Source organism: Staurois parvus, unplaced genomic scaffold, assembly GCF_062004578.1.
Source record: "Staurois parvus isolate SC_StPar_1 unplaced genomic scaffold, SC_StPar_1.0 ptg000020l, whole genome shotgun sequence".
Classification (NCBI taxonomy): Eukaryota; Metazoa; Chordata; class Amphibia; order Anura; family Ranidae; genus Staurois; species Staurois parvus.
Genome location: NW_028317816.1, coordinates 3164921 through 3190649, shown reverse-complemented (window position 1 = coordinate 3190649; position 25729 = coordinate 3164921). Strand labels below are relative to the sequence as shown.

Below are 25729 nucleotides of genomic sequence, written 5' to 3'. Positions count from 1 at the left end.
TCTGGGTGGAAAAGGCAAGCATAGTCAAGCTCTCTTGATGAGAGCACATGATAGCTCATTAGGTGTATTAACCCATGCCATATCAGAGGATTACAGCAGCCTGGGCAGGAAGGAGGAAGACTTTCACTAACAGAAGTGAAATTGGCTCAAGGGACACATCCGAACTGTAAGTTATGCCCATTGTAGTGATTTCTCTTTGTGATTTTGACTGCACTTAGAATTTAATTCAATACTTTTCTTTGAAAAGGTTTTCAGACATTTTAATTTCCTGGTACATGGAAAATTATATGTATCAATGAGAAAGAAGGGAGAATAATAAATGAATCATAGCTTATAATGTAATGAAACTTTTGCTTAGCGCACTTTTTAAAACAACCTCCTCAGTAGTGTGTAGAAAAGGTTGAAAAGAGTGTTTTGCAATTTTGTCATTTGCATGAGCAAATGCCCACTCTTGTCTTCTGAAGGTAAGGATTATAGTTTAGGCAGAGCCATTAAAGAGAGCGGGGGGGGGGGGGGGGGAGGAACAGGTACCCGAATTTGACAGGTACCCGCTCCCACTTCCGGTCTGGTCTCCTAGTCCTCCCTCCCTCCTTGTAGTCTTTTGGGACATGTGACAGGTCCCAGAAGACTACAGGACCACTCACGAAGCGCAGCGCTACTCACGCATGCGCAGTGGGTACCCGGCTGTGAAGCCACAAGCTATCACAGCCGGATGCCCACAATTAAGATGCTGGCCTCCTGGAATACAGGATGGCCAGTGAAACAAGCTTCGGGGGACACACCACGGGACCGAGGGACAGGTAAGTGGCTGTTTTTCTTAAAGTCAGCAGCTACAGTTTTTGTAGCTGCTGACTTTTATCTTTTGATAGGCCAAGTGGAACTCAGCTTTAACTGTTTAGTTCTGCCTGAATGTCACTTCACTAACTCCCTTTGGCTAAGGTCTATGGTTGCCACCTCATCTCTTTTAAAACCAAACACATTATATTACATAGATTCTGTGGTTGATCAAGGTAGTGTTTAAACTCAATGCCATATTTTCATTAAATTAGCCTCAGCACTTTTGTAAGTAATATACTATGTTCGGTTTTGAAGGGATAAGGTGGCAACCGTACTAATGTCATGTGATGAAATGCTGGCAGATTGAGAGTATGCACATGTGTATGTATATATAGCCCACTGAGGTGCTCTAGGTCTGCTAGTTCTTTTTTTGCTATGTTTAAAAAAGCTGATCTGGGGCAATGTTCAAAAATTGTGCCAGTGTTTCTCTTACCAGTGAGATTAAGCTCAGTAACTCTAAATTAAACTAATTTCTCTATCCTGAGTTAACAGTGTTCTAGTTCCAAATCTCCTGAGCTTTTAATGCCTTTTCTTTACAGACATGTATATGACCAGTGTTACAGTAAAGCTCTTGAAATTTATTTAACACTTCGGCACAAAGAGGTCTTTGAACTTATAAACAAACATAACCTCTTCAGCTGTATCAAGGACAAAATTGTCTTACTCATGGATTTTGATACGGAGGTATGTAAAAATTTTCTATATGAATACTTTTTTTATAGTTTTAATAATGAACATAACGTAAACAGTATAAAAAAGAATTCCGTTATTATAGCAGAAGATGATGGATGTCCTGTAATATTAGTAATGATAGTGGCATAATTGCACACAAAATGCTCAGTTCTCTAAAAATGCTATAAAGCATGTTTTAAGTGCCATTTGATGGTTGTTTGCAGCCATGTTACCTACTGTAATTTTCAGCTTTCATTGGCTCTTACTGCCAGAGATTATGGTCATTATGACAGGTAACAATTATTGGAGCCAACAGTTTTTTTTTCCATCACAATAGTTTTGGAGTTTATATGATATCCCTATTACCTAGCTGGTAAAGTGTAAAAATGCAAGTTTTCAAAACACGTTTGTTTCTTGTTTGTTTTATAACTATATATTTATAGAAGTTTCTTCAAAAAGGCATTAGATTCATTGGAAATCTATTGTTCTCAGCTTGAAACTTACATCACGGTTTTTACAACTGTACCAGTCAAAAGTAACACTTTCAATAAAGTAGGTCCATTATCTGACATAGAGTAGTGATGAGCTGAGGCGTATTCAGAGCCTAGTCAAAACCCACCTGAGCAAGCTTGCCAGGAAATTGTCATCTATACTGGACCAATCATCTGCATCCAAGGCATTCCACTCCCTGCAGCCGCACATATACAGTAGGCATGTATATATTCAGCTGTGTGGGTGAGGAATGCCTCAGCCGCTTATGATTGATCCAGTACTGTGACAGCTTCCCTGGTGGGGATCACTAAGGTGGGTTTCGGACTGTAACCTCAACAAATATATGTATAGAATGGACTTTTCAAGGCATATGCATAAAACAATGTACTAATGAGAATGTAATACAGTTGAAAACTACATCATCTTTTTTAAATAATGATAAAAACAATGCACCATGACCAGTTTATATATTGGGTATCCATGCAGTGTGCCAAAAGTGTTGTTCTCATGTCAGTTGTGAATGGTTCTTAAGAGACGACAAAGTCCACATGAGGAGACTCCGTGTGTTTCAAATGCTTCTCTTTTCAGTAGTACATGTGAACAGTATCTAAATCGTAGTATACTTCCCAAGTGATATATTCAGATTCAGTCATTACTGCAGCTCTAATTCAGATTGTTTACATACATGTTATTGCTATCACAAACGGTCTTAGTCATACCAATTGACAAAATAAATGGATTGATTCCTCAACAGCTCAAAATGGGACCCATCAGATCCACAAACATCAGAGAACAATCATAAGGGATGCTAGTGATGCCAACAGATGTGTAGATAGAAATAACAATTTCAATATGGAAAATATATACTAGTTCAAATTATAAAGCCACTATGTAAAAGTAGCATATCTGTTCATAATAAAGGTTATTTACCAGGTGTTGCTTTCATTTACACTACACAGGGATACAGGAGGAGCATTATATTTGAAGGTGATTATAGAGTATAGGTTTAGTTTGAAACAAGAAAATTATCAGAGCCCCCCATATTTTAGATATATCATAAAAAAAACATAAAATAAATACTTCAGAGCAGAATTCTCTTCAGTATTATCAAATTAAAACTAGTCCAAATGTAGACCCACTTAGATGAAAACTGCACACAAATCATATATATAATTTCCAGAGTCCATGTCTCATCCATCCACATCATACACTGCCCAGAGTCACATAGATGTTCATTTATATTTTAAATTGCTATATATATTCCTCTGGGTAATCCAGCTAAAAGCCCATGTGAAGTTGCCAATCATTAAAGGGTGTATGATATTCCCCATATGTGTTAGTTCCACCAGTGGCCAAAATGCGGAGATGAAACACATCCCCATTAGCATCCCCCCGGCACTTCCGGGTCTCGACCAGCTCCGGAAAATAGTGTGGCCGTCACATCAGCAACTACACACATGTGCAACTGATGTCATTTTGCTTTGTGGCCATGCATACACAAATGGATCTGAAGGATCCGTGCATCCTTAAAGCTCAAGATGGCAATCAGCTGTGAGCCTTTCTTGTATAAGCTACTTAGCCTTTCAAAGGAATTTTCTACATTTCAGTACTTGTTATAATGGGAACAGAAATTGTAGAATATTTAAAACTTCATAAGCGTAATAAATTCACAGTAACCCTAGGTTCACACCTAAGCATTTTCCGCAGCATTTTGCAGAGATGCACTACAGTCCATTTAACATGATTTCCTATGGGACAGGTTCACATCTCCGCGTTTTTACCTGGTGTAATTTGTGGAAAGTGTCAGGGAATTTTTAAACGCAAAAAGTTTTTGGTTCTATAAACTTCAATGGAATTGCTGCAGAAAAGCATGTAGTGCGTTTTTGATCCGTTTATCATTTTAAATCTGCCTAGCAACAAAAGAAAAAAAAAGAAAAAAAAATTGCAAAACGCAGCAAAAACACGGGAAAAAGTGTCAAAAAATTCAAAACACTGCGGAAATGGCTCAAACACAAACTGCATAGGTGTGAACCTAGCCTTTAAGCTATCTGGCAGAATGCCTGCTCTGTACTTTTAAAGCATATCTATAGTCAAAATTTAATTTAGTCACCATTTTTTGTATTTGTTTTTCAAATTTTCACAAAGATATTATCATCAATTACTGTTTTAGCCCAAAGCACGAAAAAGTGATGCTTTACAAAGGTTTCTGGTATCTGATCCAGGCCACAGCTTGGTACCCCTTTTCTTGCTAACAGCATATCAAAAGTACAAAAGAATGGAATTAACTATGCTGTTACCATGGTAAAGAACAGCCTCCTAATGCTGTATTTCTTAATGCTGTATTATTCAATAAACAGATCAGCAGGTAGGCATTTGAAACACATCCTTTTACTTCTTACTAAAACATCCAAAACCATAAAAATCATAAAGCATTAGTTTGCGTTTTGAGGAAAATATTTAGGCTCGCTACCCGTGCCAATGGTTCTCATGCCTAAAGGGTCCTCTTCATAAAGTGCAAAAAGTGACATTCTTTATGCGTTACCTAAGCTTGGTCCCAGACCACACCCAGGTAACCATTTGTTTGCTAACAGCATTATATTAAAATATTTTGTTGGTGCTGTAAATTGATGTAAATTTCTATGTAAAATGCAGCATGGGATAAATGTTGTTAAAGGTAGGATTGTTTTCAGCCAGAGCTTCAAGTGATGCTTCATATTTAAGCATGTTGGTCTTATTTAAAAAAATACCTACAATGATTACGCAGTTACTATATTGTTCCTTGCATGCATCAGCAGATAACAGTAGAAAGTGTGAATGACTTTAGCTCTGGCTGGATTCACACTATAGCGGTGCGAGAAATCGCATGTGATTTAGACAGGACCGTAGTTCAAATCACATGCGATTCTTTCCAGTGCGATTGGAGCCCATTCAGTGTGTATGCTGCACTGGAATCAGATTGCATGGGTGAAAGGTTGGCTACGTGAGTTTAGGCCTGCTTTAATTAGGGTTTCATGACAATATGTACAGTATAAGTAAGGTAAAATTATAATTATGATTTTTTTATTTTATTTTTTTATAGAAAGCTGTTGATATGCTTTTGGACAATGAAGACAAGATTTCTGTAAGTATCTCCTTTTCCACATTATATCTTTTGGCTGTTTTAAGAATGGGTGTCATGTAACGTGTGTGTGTGTGTGTGTGTGTGTGTACACCATATATACACACATATTGAGGTGTTAGGGATGTTGATCACTATAATTGATACAAATACACAATATCCTAAAGGCTGTTTTAGTGTAGGGCTGCTTGTGACTTGTGCTTTAACTGATTAGCGATGGTATATGAATCAGGTTCTCTTTGCAGCCAGTTTCACTGGCCGTCCTCGCTTCCCGGTGCCAGCATTTTAAGTGTGGGCACCTGGCTTTGACAGCTTGCAGCTTCACAACCGGGTGACCACTGCGCATGTGTGGGTAGCGCTGCACCTTGTGAATGATCTCATAGTCTTCTTGGATCTGTCACATGTTTCAGGAGACTACGGGGAGGGAGGGCAACTTCCGCTTCTGATCACCTAGGTGATCGCAGCGGAAGTGGGAGCAGGTACCCGTCAAAATCGGGTACCCGCTCCCCCACTCTCCAAAAGTGCCAATTCCTCACGGGGAGCAGTAATTAAAGCAGAACTTGCTCTTTTGCGTGGAGCTCTGCTTTAATCTAAACACCACACCTACAGAAGCTGATGATAAAATGCACATGTCAGGAGGGCGAAAATGTGGCTGGACAGAATTACCAATTGTTCTCTGTCATATGTCAATATATGTAAATACATGCCTCCTGAGACCCAGTCTAAGTAATCAGTATGGCACTAGCTGGGTTGACACGATCCAAAGGCAGTTTTACTGTTCGAAAAGCGGCAAAAGTTGAATCTAGTCAAATATGTGTTCTTTACTCAAAAAAGTACACTATTTAGTCCTCAGGCTCTTCCAGTTCTGCAAATTATTTTCTTTTTGATGCTGTAATCTGTCTTCCTGTTTAGAGGGTGGCTGTGTTTATTCTCTATAGCTTCACTGTATGTAGGAATATAACTACATTTTTTTGCTCGCTCCTGAGAAGAACTATGGACTATGAATGATGGGGTTTGTAGTATGCATATAACAGTGCACTGCTTGCTCCAAACAAACATAAGAGAGGGGGTAAAGTAGAAGTTCAGGAGCTTACAGAGGTAAGAAACCATGTCATGAAAAAAGATTATAGGTGTATTAATTATTTTTGGAGAATAAAGATATCATTTTAACATCACTCTAAACTCAAAACTTCAATACAAAGGTGTTATGCCAGGAGTGTCTGGGTAAAAGCTGTTCTAACAGCAAGTGAGAGAAGGAACAGGAAACACCAATACACACAGAATAATAAACAGGCTACTGTGGCAGCTAGTTCACCCATAACTTGTATCTGATATTTTTTTCCCTAAAATACATTTTGATAATATAGTCATAAGGAATGCATTTTAATTCTATGCAATTCATCAATGTTTTATTGTTACATTTATTGTAGATTGATAAAGTTGTGGTGGAATTAAAAGAGAGGCCAGAACTGCAACATGTGGTAAGTCACATCTCTTCAAGACTTATATAACTGATAAATGTATTGTAATGAATCTGTGCTATGATAACGTGTGTCTGATGGCAAACATTTTGATATACTCAGACCTAAAGACTTTTAATATTGTGAAATGATGCAATGCCAGTGAATATAACAGAAAAAGTAACAGTAATTAAAGACTTTCTCTTAATTTAAAGTTCATATCAGGGGCGGACTGACAACTCATGGGGCCCCCGGGCAATAGGGGATCATAGGGCCCCTGTGTCCTTGCCCAAACTCAAAAAAGCCTATGAAAAAGGTACCAGGGACATCTCATGGGGCCCCCCACTGACCCTGGGCCATCGGGCAGTGCCTGAGTTTCCAAATTGTCAGTCCACCCCTGGTTCATATACTTTCAGAAAAAAAAAAGATCTTCCACCATCCAATAGATTGTTGTAGCGTGACAAAAATACTACCACCACCTTAATCAAATGCACACTCACCAAACCATAAGCTGTAACAGGTACAGCAGACGCAGCATGTTTCTCAGGCACAAATCCTCCCCAGGTGTATGCACTTTCACTTCTCTTAGGCAGCAGCAAAAGGCAACTCCCACTGGAACAGATTGAGCTCACCCAGGAGCCAACAGAAAGCCAATTATGGTGTTGTAGTTTAAATAACGGTTTGTTGTGAACTCACTTAGAGCTCATTTACACTTACTTCGACTTTAACACACACTAAAGCACATACCACTTCAGCATGCTTTTTTGGTGCTTCGATGATGCTTTTTCGCCCTGTGTGTGTTGATTTTTTATTTGTTTTAAAGGGGCTAGTAGAACCCCAGCTCAGTAGTACCCCCACTCAGCTCATTAGTATCCCTGTTTAGCAGATCCCCAGCTTATTGGTACCCTCGTTCAGCAGATCCCCAACTTATTAGTACCCCTGTTCAGCAGATCCCTCACTCACTACTAACCCCCAGCTCTGGTGATCTCCTGCTTAGTAGTACCCCCAGCTCTGCTGATCTCCCACTCAGTAATAACCCCCAGATCTGTTGATCCTCTGATTTGCTGATCCTCTTTTTCTGGTCCCTGTTCATTTCCCCTTATATTTTTCCTATGCTGTGCACAATGTGTGACATTGCTAGTTTCTCCTATTGTGGTCCCCAGCTCTGCTGGTCCTCTGCCACTCAGTCCTCTCTCTCCAGTCCCCTCTCACTTTCCACTATAGCATTCCCATGTTGCACACTATGTGTGCTGTCTGCTAGTTGCTCTGCTCCAGTCTGGACCCCACTCACCTTTCTGCTGCTCCTTGCTGCACACCAGATGTGACGGCTGTTCCAGTCATATACACATGAACCAGAACTGACTGCTGATTACATCTTTTCCGTTCACTTGTTGGTTTACCAGGGCAACCTGGGATATCCCATACCTGCAATACTTACAAAACAAAGCAAAGCTAAAGCTGAATAAAAGCCTCCCAAAAGCTGCAAGTGCTGTAAGCGAGCTTTTTCATAGACTTTTCTGAAGGTCTTAAAGACGCTTTGAAGCACCGAGAAGCAACATGAGGTGTAATTTTTGAAGCAAGGTAAACACAATGTATAAACTGGATTGTAAGTTTTTTTTTTGTTTTTGTTTTTTTTTCCAAAAGTAAGTTTACCATTTTATTTAGTGACAGATGCTTTGATTGGCATTCAGAGTGCTTTAAAAAAGTGTCCAGAGCCACATTTTGAAGCAAGTGTAAACAAGCCCTTACAGAGCTGCTGATGACCTGAATTCGTGCAGTGACGTGACATCAGCACTGAGCTTCTATCCTTTCCGAGATTTTGCAGAATCTCAGTGCTGACGTCATGCCGTGGCATGATCCCAAGTTGTCAGCAGTTCTCTAAGTGTGTTTTTACTGTGTTTTTTCACTTTCACATTGTTCTAACTGGATGACTGGCTTTGTTCTACATTAATACTAAATTCTAATACTGCATATAAATGATGAAGAGTGGACATGCCATTTAAAAGACGAGATTATTCTTTTTATGTCTCAAGCCTAAATGAAATATTATTTTGAAATCCTGATTTTGTTTATGGGCTATTTTTTGTGCAAATAAAGTGTTTTAATAATACACTGCTCAAAAAAATTAAAGGTACACTTTGAAAACACATCAAATCTCAATGGGGAACAATATCATGCTGAATATCTATACTGATATGGACTGGGTAATCAGGAATGTAAGGATGCCCTATCGTTTGATAGAAATGAAAATTATCAACCTACAAGAGGACTGAATTTAAAGACTCCCCGAAAATCAAGTGAAAAAATGATGCAGCAGGCTAGTCCATTTTGCTAAAATTTCATTGCAGCAACTCAAAATGGTACTCAGTAGTTTTTATGACCCCCACGTGCTTTTATGCATGCCTGACAATGTTGGGGCATGCTCCTAATGAGATACCAGATGGTGTGCTGGGGTATTTCCTCCCAGATCTGGACCAGGGCATCACTGAGATCCTGGGCAATCTGAGGTGCAACCTGGCAGCGTTGGGATTGCCCGAAACATGATATCCCAGAGGTGTTCTGTTGGATTTAGGTCAGGCGAGCGTGGGGGCCATTCATTAGTATCAATTCCTTCATCCTCCAGGAACTGCCTGCATACTCTAGCCACATGAGGCATTGTCATGCACCAGGAGGAACCCAGGACCCACTGCACCATCGTAGGGTCTGACAATGGGTCCAAGGATTTCATCCCAATACCTAATGGCAGTCAGGGTGCCATTGTCTAGCCTGTAGAGGTCTCTGCATCGCTCCATGGATATGTCTCCCCAGACCATCACTGACCCACCACCAAAATGGTCATGCTGAACGATGTTACAGGCAGCATAATGTTCTCCACGGCTTCTCTAGACTCTTTCACGTCTGTCACGTGCTCAGGGTGAACCTGCTCTCATCTGTGAAAAGCACAGCGCGCCAGTGGCGGACCTGCCAATTCTGGTGTTCAGTGGCAAATGCCAATTGAGCTCTATGGTGCCAGGCAGTGACCACAGGTCCCACTAGAGGATGTCGGACCCTCAGACCATCCTCATGTCTGTTACTGATTGTTTGGTCAGAGACATTCACACCAGTGTCCTGCTGGAGGTAATTTTGTAGGGCTCTGGCAGTGCTCATCCTGTTCCTCCTTGCAGAAAATAGCAGATACCTGTCTTGCTGATGGGTTAAGGACCTGCTGTGGCTCTGTCCAGCGTTTACAAAACTCAAAGTTGTGAATTGAGTAAACTATCCAATATCAGGAATGTCCCTCTACTTTTCCTACGTTTCCAGGTAGGGGGCACGCGTGCGCACCCTACCCGTGCTGCCATTTGCTGCCACGGCTGTCAATCATCGGGTCTCGGCCTGTGATTACTCGCTGACACCCGGTTATTTACGAGCATTTATAATGTACAGCGCTGAGCAAACTGTTGGCGCTATATAAATCCTGTATAATAATAATAATCTCCGATGGGGAGGAGAACTGTTTGTAAACAAAACAGTTGTCCTCCCTGTCAGCTTGTGCACACTGCTTTGGATGGCCATGCAAAGCAGTGTGCTTACAGTGAAGCACACGGACAGAGCACATAGTAAAACAGTTAACATTTGTGAAAAAACATGTTTTCTTCATTTTTTAGGCATGATTACTTTTACATATCGTAACCAGTGCAGTACAGGATTTTTTTCTTTTTTTTTTTTTGTTTTTTACATTTTTCCTTTTTTTTATGATTTTTTTTTAACTGACTATGATCAGAGCAATATAATGTTACTATAGCAACATTGTACTACTCTGAGGAAGTGATCAAGCTTTTTTTTTACACGTTATAATTGCTTATAGCGGTGAATTTCATTGCTATAAGCAAGCATTTTCCTGAATGAAATTGATCCATTAAGTTTGTTTTGTTGTGATTAGCTGTGATTGGCCACAGCCAATCACATGGTACAGATGGGCTGTGATTTTCCCTGTCTGTACCATGTGATCACTGTGACCAATCACAGCTAACAACACAACTATAACAATGAATGGCATGAATCGATACTGGTCACAGTGATCACATGGTAGCAGGGGTCGGTAGGACACAGCCAGTGACAGATCATGCCTGCAGCATCTCCCGTTCTGGAAGGACGTCATATGACATCCATCCGAAACAATGAAAATCCCACCTGGCTTGCAAACTGCTATAGGCCAGGCGGGATGTGGTTAAAACTAAGTGATGTGATTTGCTGATTAAATTGCTAATAATTACTGAAGTGCAGGGTTTTCACTGCTGAAGTTTATTCCCTAAAGATCAACCAGCTAATGTGCATTAAAGAGAAACTATAATGGTATTGGGCCAATTTTAGCTACGTTTTTAAATTTTTAAACTGTTGTATTAAAAGTTTTTACTATATACATATAATCTTTGTTTTACAAATAAACCTTTTTTACATAACAAATAATTTTCAGAGCATTATGGGTCCGGGAGCTTGTCCTGAGACTATTTGTACGTGATCATTTTTATTTGCGCTCATGGCTCCTTCACATGCAAATAGATTTTTTTTGTTTGTGTGCAATACATTTAGTATGAAAACTTGATTTGACTTGATTTACAAATTGATTAGTGTTCCTCAGATTGCAACTGGTGTATTAAAAAAATAAAAAACAAGGCCCAGGTAAAGACTATATTTATCATCCAGCTGAATTCAATGAAAGCTGAAAATACGATTTGGAGCTGTTAAAAAAAAAAAAAATAAATTTTGTTTTTTTCGAAAGAGGGGGGGGTATTTTTGTGTACAGAATACAATGTTTATTTTGTAGACTTATTTGTATGGATGTTAATACATTCCACTTGAAAAAAAAAAAAAAAGAGCCCAGGGAAGAATAAGTGACCTCAGAGGTTTCTATCGGAGGTAGCCTGAATCCAGACCGTACCATATCAGTGAGGTCCTGGACTAATAATCTCTGAGACTGGTAGGCAGAGACCTCCTGCTTCTTCTCAGGCTGTCACTTTTCCGACAGAAATTATACTGCCTGACCTTCCTCCAGCTCTTTCTCATCCTCGGGCTCCACCCATTCCTGCCCCAAAATTGGTGGTTCTAGTGACGGGGATCCTTCCCGCTTCTTAGTCCATTGAGAAACTGATGCAATCATCCCAGTAATCTTATCTTCTAAACTCGCCAAGGCTGAAGAAAGATCATCCTTGGTTACACATGCTGAGGCAGAAGCCCCAATAGTAGCTACAATGCCAGATAGACACAGCGGCTCAGACTGCCCAGACGCTTCTGGCCTGTCAGGAGAGGATATTACAGAGGACCTTCGGCTAGGTTCCTCAGGACCTGGTGGTGGTACATTAGCTCCCTTTCCTGCTGCACCTTCCCTACTCCGCTTTCTGGAAGATATTATTTCAGATATCGCAAACCTGTGTACCTCCACTAGTAACACAGATCTCAAGTGATACAGCTATGCAAGTCGTGTGCTGAAGTAAAAAACACTCAATACAAATGCTGCCTTAGCAGCCACCTAGGGCGGCTCCTGACTGACTGGTCCATGCTTCCCCCTCAGGGGAGAGTATTCATGTGCCTCTACAGAATAGCCCTACAGAATAACTCTTTACGTCTAGAGGAAAAGAAATTTAATCTCCAAACACGGAAAGTTTTCTTCACAGTAAGAGCTGTGAAAATGTAGAATAGACTCCCTCAAGAGTTGGTTCTGGCCAGCTCAGTGGATTGCTTTAAAAAAGTCCTGGATTCTTTCCTAGATACACAGAATATAACTGGATACTAACATTTATAGGTAAAGTTGATCCAGGGAATATCCGATTGCCTCTCGGGGGATCAGGAAGGAATTTTTTTCCCTGAAGGAGCAAATTGGATCATGCTTTTTAATGGTTGAACTGGATGGACTTTTGTCTTTTTTCAGGCAGACTAACTGTAACTATGTAGCCCGGTCTGTGTCCCGGCCACAAGAGACCTCTCAGCAGCAGCAGCCACCCACATATGTCCTGGCCTCCAGATAAACAAAATATGGCAGACTTCTGTTTTCTGCCGCACTACCTCTAGTGGCCAAAAACAAAAAGAGCAAGCACATCTCAGGAACAACAGTGAGCACTCCCCCTGGTGGAAACTCAGTCACAACACCTCTCCTTTTCCCTCCAATGTAGAGCTTTGTTTCTCTTTACAGAAAGAAAAAAGGGGATATCTTACCAGTCCCACCACAGGTTCCTGGCTTCTGTCAGGTACCAACCGTCCCCCATCACGGCAGGCATTGTCATACAAACCTTCAAGTACTCAGTCCCCATGCTGAGGGGCTACTGCCCCGGACCATTATAGCACCCTGCTGGAAGTACCTTGGTCAGATTGTAAAACTGCACGGGGTTCTATCTGCGTGGGGTCCAGCGCCATCAGGCTGCATTACAGGCAAAACCTTGAGGATTCGTCTCCTTACCCAGCAAGGTTTGAGTACCATCCATTTTAGCTCATAGCCTTCCAAATGGATCCAATGAAATCCATGATTCTCTAATGGAACCACTCTGGACGTTCAGGTATGCTCCAAGAGCAGAGCAACACTTTCAGTGACCATCCAGTTTACAGACACTGGCGAAAAACACTGAGATACTTCCTGTATAGGAGGGGTTATATAGGGGAGGACCTCCTCTCTAATTGGTCATCCAGTGTCCATTCATCTATAGGTGACCTATAACCCACATAGTCCTGCATAGCCTGCCCTGTGTCCCGTGATGTACAATAAATAAAAAAGGTTCACTGATCTAAAACAGAAATAGTTTAATATTCTGCATTTATTTTGACAGCAGCAACACAATTAGGAACATTCATTTACTTGTGTTAAAAAAAAAATCGACTATTTATGGTGCTACATTTTGCACAGCACTTTACAAAAGGGTTAGAAGGGCCCTGCTCATAAGAGCTTACAGTCTAAAAGAGATCACAACTTAACTTTCACAATGAACAGCTGGGAACAAAATAGGGCCAATATTAACCAGGCAACACATTTCACAACATTTACAACAGATCTCACCATTCCACCCATATCAGTTTGTTAGGGGCAAGATTCTCAAACAAAACCGGGTATAAAAAAAAAAAAAAAACATAGCACCAAAACCCATCACCCCCCAGTTCCCACACACACATATATTTCTGATTCTGCTAAGCAGGAAGCTGCATTTCTGTCTACATGATTAAGCAAACTATATCAAAGTTAAGAGTTGTAGAAGTAAAACAATTGACATTTGTTAGTAACATCAAAGGTTAGCAGATGCTCACAAACCATAAACGCATGTTCAGGCTGGAAAAATACACACAATATCGAAGCTAGGCCCATAGAAACCCACTTTTGAGGGACAAATGCACAACAATTACAGCAAACACACAAAACAAACATCAAACATGAGGTGTTGGTCATTACACAAAATATTTCAATCCATAGGATAAGCTGAATGAGTAATCCCAGTATGTACAACACAATGTGTAAAATGGTGACAGTTTGTGATAAGTGATGGATACAGGAGATAATGGTGACTGTACGTTCCAGGTGGCGAGGTGATAGAATGGTTAAAATACGCACTCTCCAGATGCGTATCTTTATATACGCATATAATCAATAACCAGAGGTCCCCCTCATGGGATGGGATGGATGAGCTGCACCGCTTATAACGGACTCTCCCCCTCTTGGTATTGGTCTGGTCTGGCTAGTGGACGTCACTCCTGGGATAGCCCCGAATACCACCGTGGAAACCTCTCAGATATACAGCTTGACTGAATCATACTGGACCTGGTGTGTTCCTCTGGTAGTGGTAGGCTGATGTCAGCAGTGTGGGAATACTTCCTATGCAGTCTGGGAATACTTCCTATGCCTTGGAGTATGGGCTCTGGGGATGAATTGTTGGCTCGCAAAAGAGTCAACAAAAATAATAGCCCATGGTGTAGTATTTAAATAAAATAATTTAATTTATTAATCCACGTGGGTAAAATAGAATGAAAGAATCAAAATTGGTATGAAAATGTACACTGACCGTACATAGATGTAAAGGAGGCCACCGGACCTATAACAGGAGCTGGTGGCTGGACGTCATGGCGTTATGGCCCCTTGGACACGTTTCGTGCATAGCATTTCCTCAGCAAGGGATAGCCCTTAGGGGTGGACTCGCTTTTGTTGCCAGCGGTTTAGACATTAATGGCTGTGTGTTGAGTTATTTTGAGGGGACAGCAAATTTACACTGTTATACAAGCTGTACGCTCACTACTTTACATTGTAGCAAAGTGTCATTTCTTCAGTGTTGTCACATGAAAAGATAGAATAACATATTTACAAAAATGTGAGGGGTGGACTCACTTCTGTGAGATAATGTAGGTCCACGCAGAACACATTTATCATGATCTAATTTGGTGGGCTGCACAAATACACAGTGCACTGGGGTGAAGTAAAGCCATTGGAATAGTGGGAATACTGGACATGTGTTTTGGATGACGAATGTGCTTGTCAGAAATTTGGGTGAAGCAGCTGTCACAAATGTTAGATTTCCTGCTCTGTACACTGCACATGCCCAACGACGTTTAACTTGTTTTTTATTTTTTGTAGTAAAGTGTCATTTCTTCAGTGTTGTCACATAAAAAGATACAATAAAATATTAGCGAAAATGTGAGGGGTGTACTCACTTCTGTGAGATACTGTACACTGGGACATGGCCAGACACCTCCTAAATGCACTGACTTGCATTATTGCCTGCAAATTCTGTGGGATGTTAGGAGATGGCACCTGCTGGCATTATAACAACCAGAGACTCACCCCCAATGACAGCAAAATGAAAACAGCATAGCCAACATGTACCAAAAGAGCATGGGCCCTTCAGTTTGTCATGGATTTGAAAGGGAACCCCATGGCCAAAAAAAAAATGTCTTTGGAGTGTGGGAGGAAACTTGCAAACTCCATACAAAGAATCATAATATTATCCAACCCCCTTTCCAGAAAAAAAAAAATCAGGGAATAACACCACTATTCCAAAGTGACACACACAAGCAAGAAAATCCATAAAGCATTCACTGTTTCCACCTCCATTCTGCCATGTGCATTAAGCCATGTGATTTATCCTTGTACTTATGTGAGTAGATGTATGATATGACACAAAACCTTCAAGTTGCACTATGGATGTATGGAATGCTTGCTTATCCCTTACATGGCTTAATGTACATGGGGGAGTGGGGCTGCAAACAGTGAATCCCTACTGAAGTACCCTGGAGTTCCTAAGTGCCATTGAACAACTGTTGCTGTGATCTGCTATATGGTTCCAAGGCCGGTGATGGATGATTACTGACAACATGCTGTTATAAGACCACCTATAATTTGGGGCCTTCTCATTTGGTAAGAAGCTGCAATTGGTGTTAGTGTGGAATTCACAAGGCTGCTTATTGGCATTCACAGCTGAAAACATATGGCAAGATTTGCAATGATTGTTGAACCCTCCTACACATAACTACTTCTTTTATTTGGACATTTACATATAGGTGGTGAACTTCCATCTGGATCTATGTCTATTGATTTATGAATTGATATTTTTTCTTTATATCACATTTTTTGGAATAATATTATGATCCTTTGTATTGAGATAAATATAACCAACACACATCGAATACACAGCGCAACATTTGTATTCCTATAAATTTTGATTCAGCAATGGTATTGTCTGTGGTTGGTGAAGACAGCTGTGGGAGTTTGGATTTGGATTTTTGTTAAATGCTGAGCAGTTTTTCTACCATTTAGTTAATATATCTCAAAAGTCTAAGTCTTTGAGCATGTTCGATGCACATGGTAGTACATACACAGCATTAGCATTGTTTAAAAATACGAGACAAAAAGAATTTTGTGTAAAAAGCAAAAAAACAAAGCTAAATAAAATTACAAACAAAATTAAAAAGTCCTTAGAATATCTATGTTGGTGTTTCTGTGCATAGTAACAGTTCTATAGTTACAAGTATTGATGCATACCATTAAAAAAAATATATATATATATATGTTAGCCTGTTTACCAATCATGCTTTCACTCTCTTCAACGACATTTCCAGGTTTGCTAACACAGGCACACACATAGCACTTCAAAAAAAAAAACAGAGTGAAGGCACTCTTTATTTTTACTGGTCTGGGCATGCTCAGTTGTGTCACTGCTGAAATGTTTGAACTAGGTGAAGTCAATGCCTGTTTGGATTTTTTTAAATATATCACTTTATACAGAAAGATTTAAAATTCTTTTAAAGCAGTTTTTCTTTACAATTGTCAACATATGTATAGGAAGTATACATTGCTTGAGATCATGTCATTAAAAAGATTTTTCTCTGCTGTTCTAGGAGTGAGCTCAATTAGATGGTCACTAAGTTTTGTGACCATTATTAAATTCCGAAATGTGACTGTTTGTGGACTGAGTGCTTTAGTAAATCTCTTCTCCTCCTAAATGTAGTCCGTCTTTTATGGGATTGTGACCATTTGCAGATAAGGTGCTTTATTAAATCAACCCCTGTGTGCCTGATTGAAATGCTTTAATGAGGAACACTTGTGTGTTTAAATTTCAGCATGAGCAATTGAGTTCTGTGTACAGTAGGCTTTTACATCAGAGGCAAACGGAAAGCATTAAAAAAGAGCCTAAAGCTCCACCTCCTGGCTTAAATGCAGACTTCACAATGTTAATATGTAGTATTTTATATTACCTGACTCATATATATCTTTTTTTAAAATGTAACTTATTTTTCTCCTACCCATATTAAATAAAAGGAATGTACAGTGGGTTTGCACATTAATTCAAGTCATGGGACACTTTAAATGGTTAAGCTAATTAAATTTGACATTCAACAATCCCACCAGGTTCTTCAGAGGTCAGTGGTTGTATGACATTAGCCCCACTTTCTTGAGGGCCACAGTATCACCAAATTCATTTCTGCATGCCAGGCACATAACCATTACAGTGCAATACACTCTCACCTTTCTCCCGCTTTGTGGCATTATGTCGCCGTAGCCTATCATTCTGTAATGTGTTGTCTGTTACCCGTATTGTTCTAGTATGTAAATCTACCTCTTGTTAGAAGTATGATTTTGTTTGAGAGAGGAAGTCATTGCTAATCCCTCAAAGGGGACAAAGCAATAAAAATGTGACCGATAACCCTTCCCTACTGTACTATAAAACAAACGATAGCGTGGCTGCAACTCCGCTTTTATAAACAATTGGATGAAAACTTAAAAAAATACCCTTTATTAACAACAAGAAATGAAAAAACATCTAAATCTCTCCCTATATAGACACCCACATACTTTCTGATGTATGATTTAAGTATCCGATCTCATATCACAAACTGTTTGCCCACTCAGTTTAATGTATTTAAACAGAAGGCAATGAAGCCCAATTATGTGATCGCACAAATGCTTAAAGTCTGTGATTCTTTGTTGTAGTGCATTCTTGAATGAAGTCTCTAGATGTCGCTCATCATCCACTGGAAAGCTATATGGAATTGCTTTTTGTCCTTTTTTTTTTCACTGTGTCTTTACTAGCTAGGGCAGCTGGAAATTCCTTATTGTTTAATGCTTTTTACTCTTTCTATAGGGTAAATAGCTCAAATATTAATATAATATTCCTGTTGGCATGATTGCAACTATTCATTATGTAATCCAGATTTATAAAGGAGTATGCAAACCATTTGGTTGAAATGCAGTTTGATTTTAAAACATAATAATACTCACGTTTCTCTTTTTTTATGAGCTTGTAATTTACGGTAGTCGTGATTGAATGCATACTGTGCTATAAGTTATGTGCTGGGAGCTAGAACCATCAAACACAGTAGAGCTGAATCTATATTTTGATTTTATTAAGTAATGGTTTAGAGTTTATGACTAAAAAATGGAATACAACATTTTTAATGTTTAAAGCAAGCAGGAGGAATATTGTTTATATAAAAACTGAATCTTGATAATGTCAGTATTCAAGTTCAGTACTTTACTATTAGCTTGTAAAAATCCAATAGAATATTAGGCACATCTTTTTGTACATACAGTACTCAGCATAAATGAGTACACTCCCAACAGATTTGTCAGAAAAACTTTACTTTCCTTTCTGAATCAACACTTTCTGTGGGACACTATACTACAAAGTACTACCACAAATGTGGGCCATTGATTGCAAACAAGATTTGTAAATTTGCACACACAAAAAAAAAAGTATTTTTCCTAACAAATTCATTCAAGACCATGTTGCAAAAATGAATACACCCCAATGAAAGTCTTCGGAGCAAAACTAAATCTTAGACAACAAAATCCTACTTAACAAGAATTCAGCTACAGTTGAGTCTAATTATTCATTAAACAGGTGTCCAGCAGACAGTTGAATATAAAAGGGCGTTACTTAAAGAAAACCTCTTCCCATTTCATGCTGTCAGCAATGGCACCACATGGAAGAGAAATGTCACAAGGCCCATCAACATTGGGACAAGGTGCTTTGGGGGGGGAGCTCCCCCTGCACCAAAGCACCCCCCCCCCATGTTGAGGGCATGTTATGGCCTGGTATGGTTCAGGTGGAAAGGGCACTTGCTCATCCCTCCCCTTTCCCGACCTGCTGAGCTACATGCTCGGATAAGGGTCTGGTATAGATTTGGGGAGAGGGGGCCCACGCCTTTTTTTTCCCTTTTGGCATGGGGTTACTCTTAAAATCCATACCCCAAAGGGCCTGGTGTGGATTGGGGGGAGGGGGGGCACGCTGATTTTTTAAATGTTGGCAATTCTTTTACTTACATTCTCCACTGACAGCAGATGAGTCGTTGTTAGGGATGCAGTGGGTGGCCATCCGCTCCTTAACTACCATGATAGTTAATGGTTGTTAACCACTTCTAGTCCTGACACTTTTACCCCCTCCTGACCATTGCAATTTTCAGCTTTCAGCGCTGTCACACTTTGAATGACAATTGCGCGGTCATGCAACACTGTACGCATATGAATTTTTTACCATTTTTTGAGACAGATAAAACTTTATTTTGGTGGTATTTATTCACCTCTGGGATTTTTTTTTTTTGCTATGTAAATGAAAATGTCCAAATATTTTGAAAAAAGTGTTTTTCTTATAAAATTTTGCAAATAAATAATATTTCAGCATAAATCTTGGCCAAAATTTATTCCGTTATCTTTTTAGTAAAAAAAAAAAAAGCCAAATTAGTTTATAACCAAAAATTATAATTTTTAAACATTTTTTTTACATTTTTATTTTTTTTTATATTTTATTTATTTTTTTACACACTGTCACCCTAGCAGTACAGTGTCACGATGGTGTCACTGTACTACTTTTGGGGGGGGGGGGGGTGGGTGATGAAGATTTTTTTCTTTTTTTTTTACACTGATTGCTTTTATACCCCTATAGGATGTGAAAGCAATCATTTCTCTTTTTCTCTGTCTGCATTCTTGCAGTCATTGAGAACTACTGAGTGAGCTGTGATTGGTCACAGCTTGTCACATGGTGTAACGGACATGTAAAATTTATTGTAACGGACATGTAAGATTTGAGTGGAAATATGGTATCATTGCCATGACAGGTTGAGTAGATTAGATTATGTCAGGCCCTTTCATTGCAAAGGTGTATGCAGGAACAGTCTGGTAATTAAGGATGAACATTGAGCCCCTGGGCAGTAGGGCAATGAATAGAAGGTACAAACAAATGGTCTGGGGTCAGATGTGTATGTATACACAATTACTCAATAGGCCTTACAGACTCAATTATCATTTAGCATCAATTAGCATTAATTAGCCTAAAGCCAGGCCTCCTGGAGGTGACACCTTTGTGTTAATGAGATTATCACCTGCTGGGAAAACCTGTTTAGGAATTTGTTATAGGAGACTGGACAGCTAGGTTTGTGCTTTCATCAAAGGGGTATGTTTAATCTCTTATAAAAGATGAAATATTAGTTGCAGAAAGATAGAAATGCTTCCGTTGCGCAGGGCCTACTGTGCGCTACATTTACATATAAGAATCATTTTTGTGGCTTGGGGAGAAAGCCAGGAAAATGCATGGAATGATTAGATGACGCAGGGGTGCGACAGTCTGATGGTGTTTGGTACTGTTGCGATCGGGCTGACATGCTGGTGTCAGAAATCCAATCCCCGACTTGGTGTTCAGGCCGGTCTTGGCCCAATTGAACTTGGGCAGGTCCAAACACAGTACCTCTTGTGGGCAGGTCAGGACCACCTCCCCCAGGGTCAATTGGCCGAAGACTAATGTCCCGCCCATGTCCTAATCCCAATAAATTGGGTACACGAACATTTGGACATTTGTGATCCGTACGGAGCTGGTTCGATCGACCAATGGATTGCTAAGTTTCTGGCTTGCTCCAGCCGCAGGGTAAAGTGTTATTCTGTCTTTTTATTCCCTTTTTATTTTATAGTAATTAGTCATTTGTGTGTCTTCTTATATCTTTTGTATTTTCTGTAACTTGTTATATTTTGTACATATTTTATGCACTGCCCACGTTGGGAAATTAAATCTTAAAATTAATTAGTAAACTTCTGTGTATTTAAGCACGTGCTCATATCTTCGGAGAGATTAGATTGGAGAGATTAGATTGTATTGTATTTTAGTGCCTTTAAAACGCTCGGTTAAGCTCATTGCCAATCTGTATGCAACTGCACTGTGAGTGGGCAGATTGCACGCAGATTGCAAAGGTAACAGATCTGCCAGATGGAGATCTGTGTGTGTGGGGTGTCTCAACAGACCATTCTGCGGATAAACTGTTGGGTGGTGGCAGGCTACCTTTGTGGTGCGTCTGGTGTGGGGGTGTGTGGACAGTGGAAGGGTTATCAACACCGGGGTTCAAGCTAGGATAGCTGAAGGGACCTTTAGAAGGGTGTGTGATTACTAAGCTGGTCCTCAACTCTAATCAGGGCACCAGGTTGTATGTAAGATCGTATCTGCCAGTGTGTGGTCGACCAGCTGGATTGGAGTGGAGTCTCCATCTGGTGGTGGCCAGAGGTAGTGCAGGCTGTGAAAAGGTATCACGGCTGATCTTATATACGGTTTGAGATATTTAAGTGTAAATCCCTTTATTTTCCCCTCTTTACCACCCTGTCGCGGCCGCACGCGTGCGTCACGGTTAGTTGCTGTGGGCGTGGCGTGTGGTGGACACGTGACAGGGTGATCGTTTAACGGATGCTTGACACATGGTACAAGGCTGTTGTGAATAGCCTTGTACCATGTGAACTCTATGATCATTCACAGATTTCACACGTAAGCAGTGATGTCAGAAGTGACATCTTGCTTACTACTTTGATCACATGATCGGGACCTCGTACAGAGGTCCCGTCCGACGATCGGTGTTTCACTGTGTCTGGAGGACACAGTGGGCACCGGATCGCGGTGTTGCGCGCTCCCGGGGAGCACACACAAGCAGGGTGCGGGGAGGCCATTTATAAATGGCCACCCGACCCTGCAGTGCCACCGTCCGGCCGTTTATATACAACGGCCGGTCGGGAAGTGGTTAAGGACACCAGCGGCTGCCAGCTCCTTAATAACCTGTTAAAATCACACACATTTCCTAACTATTGCATGCCTGGACCACTACGTAAGCACCGCATTCATTTATTTATTTCCTTTTGTGAATTGAGTTTAACGCTGTTTTACATAGTATTTACCAAATGTTTTACGGAAAATATTGCAAAATGGCATAGTGAATTGACAATTACAGGATTGCATGCGATATTTAGGGAAAGTGTGTCCGGACACCTAAATACCGCATGTGATCTGCTTTAGTGAATGGAGTCCAAAGTTTGATAAGTGCCACATACCATCATCCGAATATCAAGATGAAGGCAATGGTGCGAGGAAGGTGGTTGTGCAAAGGAGCATTTGCATGGAAAGAGGGCAGAATATTTGCTAATTACTGAAAAATAGAGATGCATGGAAGGCACTAGGTTGAAAGTTAAAATTTGGAAATCTATTACCTCTGGAATTGGTTGGAAATAGATGGAATGGCAGAAGAAGTGAAATATTCAGTAGCCAGTTCTAGGATATGGTTTTTAATTTTCTGTCTCCAATATAGAGATCTTCCATCAATGCATTTCCCAATAACCACTATGACAGGTCAGGAAGTAAGGGAACATCTACACAACACAGACACAAATAAAAACCTTCCTACTGGCATTCAAACGTAGATTTGGCTGGGGTTCAGTTTATTCTAGTGTAACCTTCCTGCCTCTGCAGTGGTGTGTTAGGGAATTACTAATTAAAGTAATTAAAAATATTAACAGAAATACAAATAATATCAGAAAAAGGCTGAAGTGGGCTTCATTACTTTCAGCAGATCTTCAGACTGCTAGCGTTTATACAAGAAAGAATATAAAAAATGCTGTGTTTGTAGTTTGTGTTTTGCAAGCAAAAAAAAGGTGCATTTATTATTTTTTGCTGTGAGAATCTGTAAACCATTGCACCAGTGATCAGCAGATCGCTGGTGCCATGCAGGTCTCCTCCAAATCTGTCACTAATCTGCTTGCCCATACGGGAAAGCAGGTATACCGACAGGAAGAATCCATGAACTACAATGGCACTCCACAGCGCCGTGGTAGTTCATTGAGAACTACAAGCTGCCAGCCGCTAAGGCTGTTGGGACGTGTAGTTTTCTCATTCACAGAGGACTGTGAATGAGTGACGCAGCCAGGCGGGTCATGTTATAAATGATGAACTTATCCTTTAATACCCACAAAGCCAAATGTGCTGAGTATACAATAAGAGATATGTATTTTGGATCTCACGAAAGTGGTAAAACTTTGTTTGTGGCCTAGAACAAAAGCACAAAAACATTTCAGGTTTTCTCAAAACAGCTAATTTGTAAAGTACAGTAAGTCCCTGTTTACACTAGTTAGATTCTCCTCTGTCACCCTCCTATAACAAAAAAAAAAACACACACACAAAGCATGAAAATGCATCAAAAGTATACATAAATGTGCAAAAACACACTGAAAAACGCATCATGCCGCAGAGCTAGTGTGAACTAGGTTTACCTAGAGCAGCCATTACAGTGTATTTTTTCCTGACCAAACTTTAAAGTTTGGTTTATACATATTGCTGCACTTGTCCAACTAGAATATCCCAGCTGGATAGGTTTCCAACCAATCCAACTGGTTATATTCATTAACATTACAGAGAAAAACAGCTGACCGCCACACTTAAAAACCTTCCTTTAAAAATATTCATCATTATCCCCAAATTAAATAAATCCACTTTGGGTGCACCAAAAGCCTTTACAACCCCAGATATTACCACGTACTAGTGGCAGTGACATTAAAACTGTGTTGCACATGAACAAAACAAAACACTGCTGTGCAGTAATGAGGGCTATTGGAGGGACCAATCAGGTCCACTCACTACAGGCTGCCTGTAGAAAACTACAGGAGAGGGATAGAAGACCAGTCACCCTGCACATGGAGAGAGAGCAGTAGTGACTGGTCTTAATTACAGGAAGCTCTTGCACAGAAGCAATGTTTCACACTAAGTTAATGTAAAGTTCTGAAAAAACTACACAAAGGACAGCTAGATTCAATTAGGATATGCCTCTTGTATTTAGACAATATTTTCTTATCCCAGAACTCCACTTTAACTGCTTTCCCGCCAACCTATAGCAGAAATACTGTTACAGAGTGGCAGGGCTGTGCAAAATCACGTATATACTGTATACAAGTGATTTTCGTATTTCCGGGTAGGGGGCATACATGCTGCCCTACCTGCGCTGCCATTGGCGGCTACAGATGTTGATCACCGGGTCCCGGCCGGAGATTCCCCGCCAGCACCCGACGATCGACGAGGAACAGTGACAGGGGAGAAACCTATGTGTAAACCCGTGTGTCTCTCTCCTGCCAGTAGTAACATGCTGCTGTGCACTTCTCTGCACAGCAGAGAAGTACACAGTAGCATGTCTTCCTAGTGATACAGCACACAGTTAACCCTTTGATTTCCCCAGATGTTAACCCATTCCTGCCCAGTGTCAGTACAGTTTCAGTGCTTTTTATTAGCACTGATCACTGCATTAGTGTCATTGGGATGTGTGTGGCAGTTCCCCCCAATTTCAGAATGCCAGCCGCAGTCCTGCTATAAGTCACTGATTGCCGCCATTACGAATATAAAAAAAAATTCCTGCATATATACCGCCATTTGTAGATGCTATAACTTTCACATGAATCAACTAATTTACATGTATTGGGATTTTTTTTAAGCAAAGAAATGTAGCAGAATACATTTTGGCCTAAATTTATGATGAAATTTGATTTTTTTTTTTTTTTTTTTTTTTTTTTACTGGATATATTTGTTTTTTTATTTGATATTTTATTCATTTTAATTAACATATGTTCTTTCTCATTATGCAACAATATTTTTTCCATATCAAAAATGTTTATACTAAACAAAGAAAAAAACCCTACACACCATTTGGTTGCATCGTTGCTTGACCGCGTAATTGTCAGTTAAATTAACGCAGCTCCGTATCACAAAAAATGGCCTGGTCAGGAACGGGTAAATCCTCTGGAGGGCAAGTGATGAAACATTTTGCTGCCACGGAGGGAAGTTGCTGTCTGTTTACATATGCTTAGCTGACTGCTTTCTAGTGGAAGTGATTTGGGTGGCTATAAAGATGCCCAGTCCCTTCTGCACATGTTTGCTGATCGCCTCCGGATTAAAGCAAGCTGTAAGTGATGAGCTTCTTTTCAGTTTCATACTGTATATGTCATTCACCGGCTGCTGTGGCATGATCTGTGCTTGATCAGTTTCACTGGGGTTAAAAAAATGACATTAGGAGTCTCCTTAAAGAGTACTTGTAATGTCCATTGTGCTATTACATGGGGAGCTTGTCAGCCTCTAATGTGATAAAAATAAAGTTGTGTTTTAAAAAAAAAAAAAATTTTAAAGCAAAATAAAAAGGAATTTCTTTTAAAGCCCTCCATGCTCATGTAAATGCAAGCATCAGGGGCACCTATGTAAGAAAACGACAACTGCATCACATATATTTCGGTAATGCCAGGAACATCACAATGAGAGCAATAATTCTGCAGCCATCGTTAATGGTTAATTCTAAAATGAAGACCTGTAAGGGCTTTTAAATTGACGCCTATGGGCAGGTTCAGGCATTGAACTTTGTCAACATTTAACAG

The 25729-nt window shown here is 40.1% G+C and overlaps 1 protein-coding gene across 1 annotated transcript in view; it reads left to right on the top strand.

Moving 5' to 3' along the window:
- Positions 1–25729, top strand: part of VPS41 (VPS41 subunit of HOPS complex) — a 371510-nt gene that overhangs the window by 309403 nt on the left and 36378 nt on the right. Inside the window, exons 19-21 of the mRNA XM_089687103.1 lie at positions 1377–1521; positions 5081–5122; positions 6550–6600. Of these exons, the coding sequence (XP_089543229.1) occupies positions 1377–1521; positions 5081–5122; positions 6550–6600 (238 nt within the window). The remainder of the gene's footprint in view (positions 1–1376; positions 1522–5080; positions 5123–6549; positions 6601–25729) is intronic.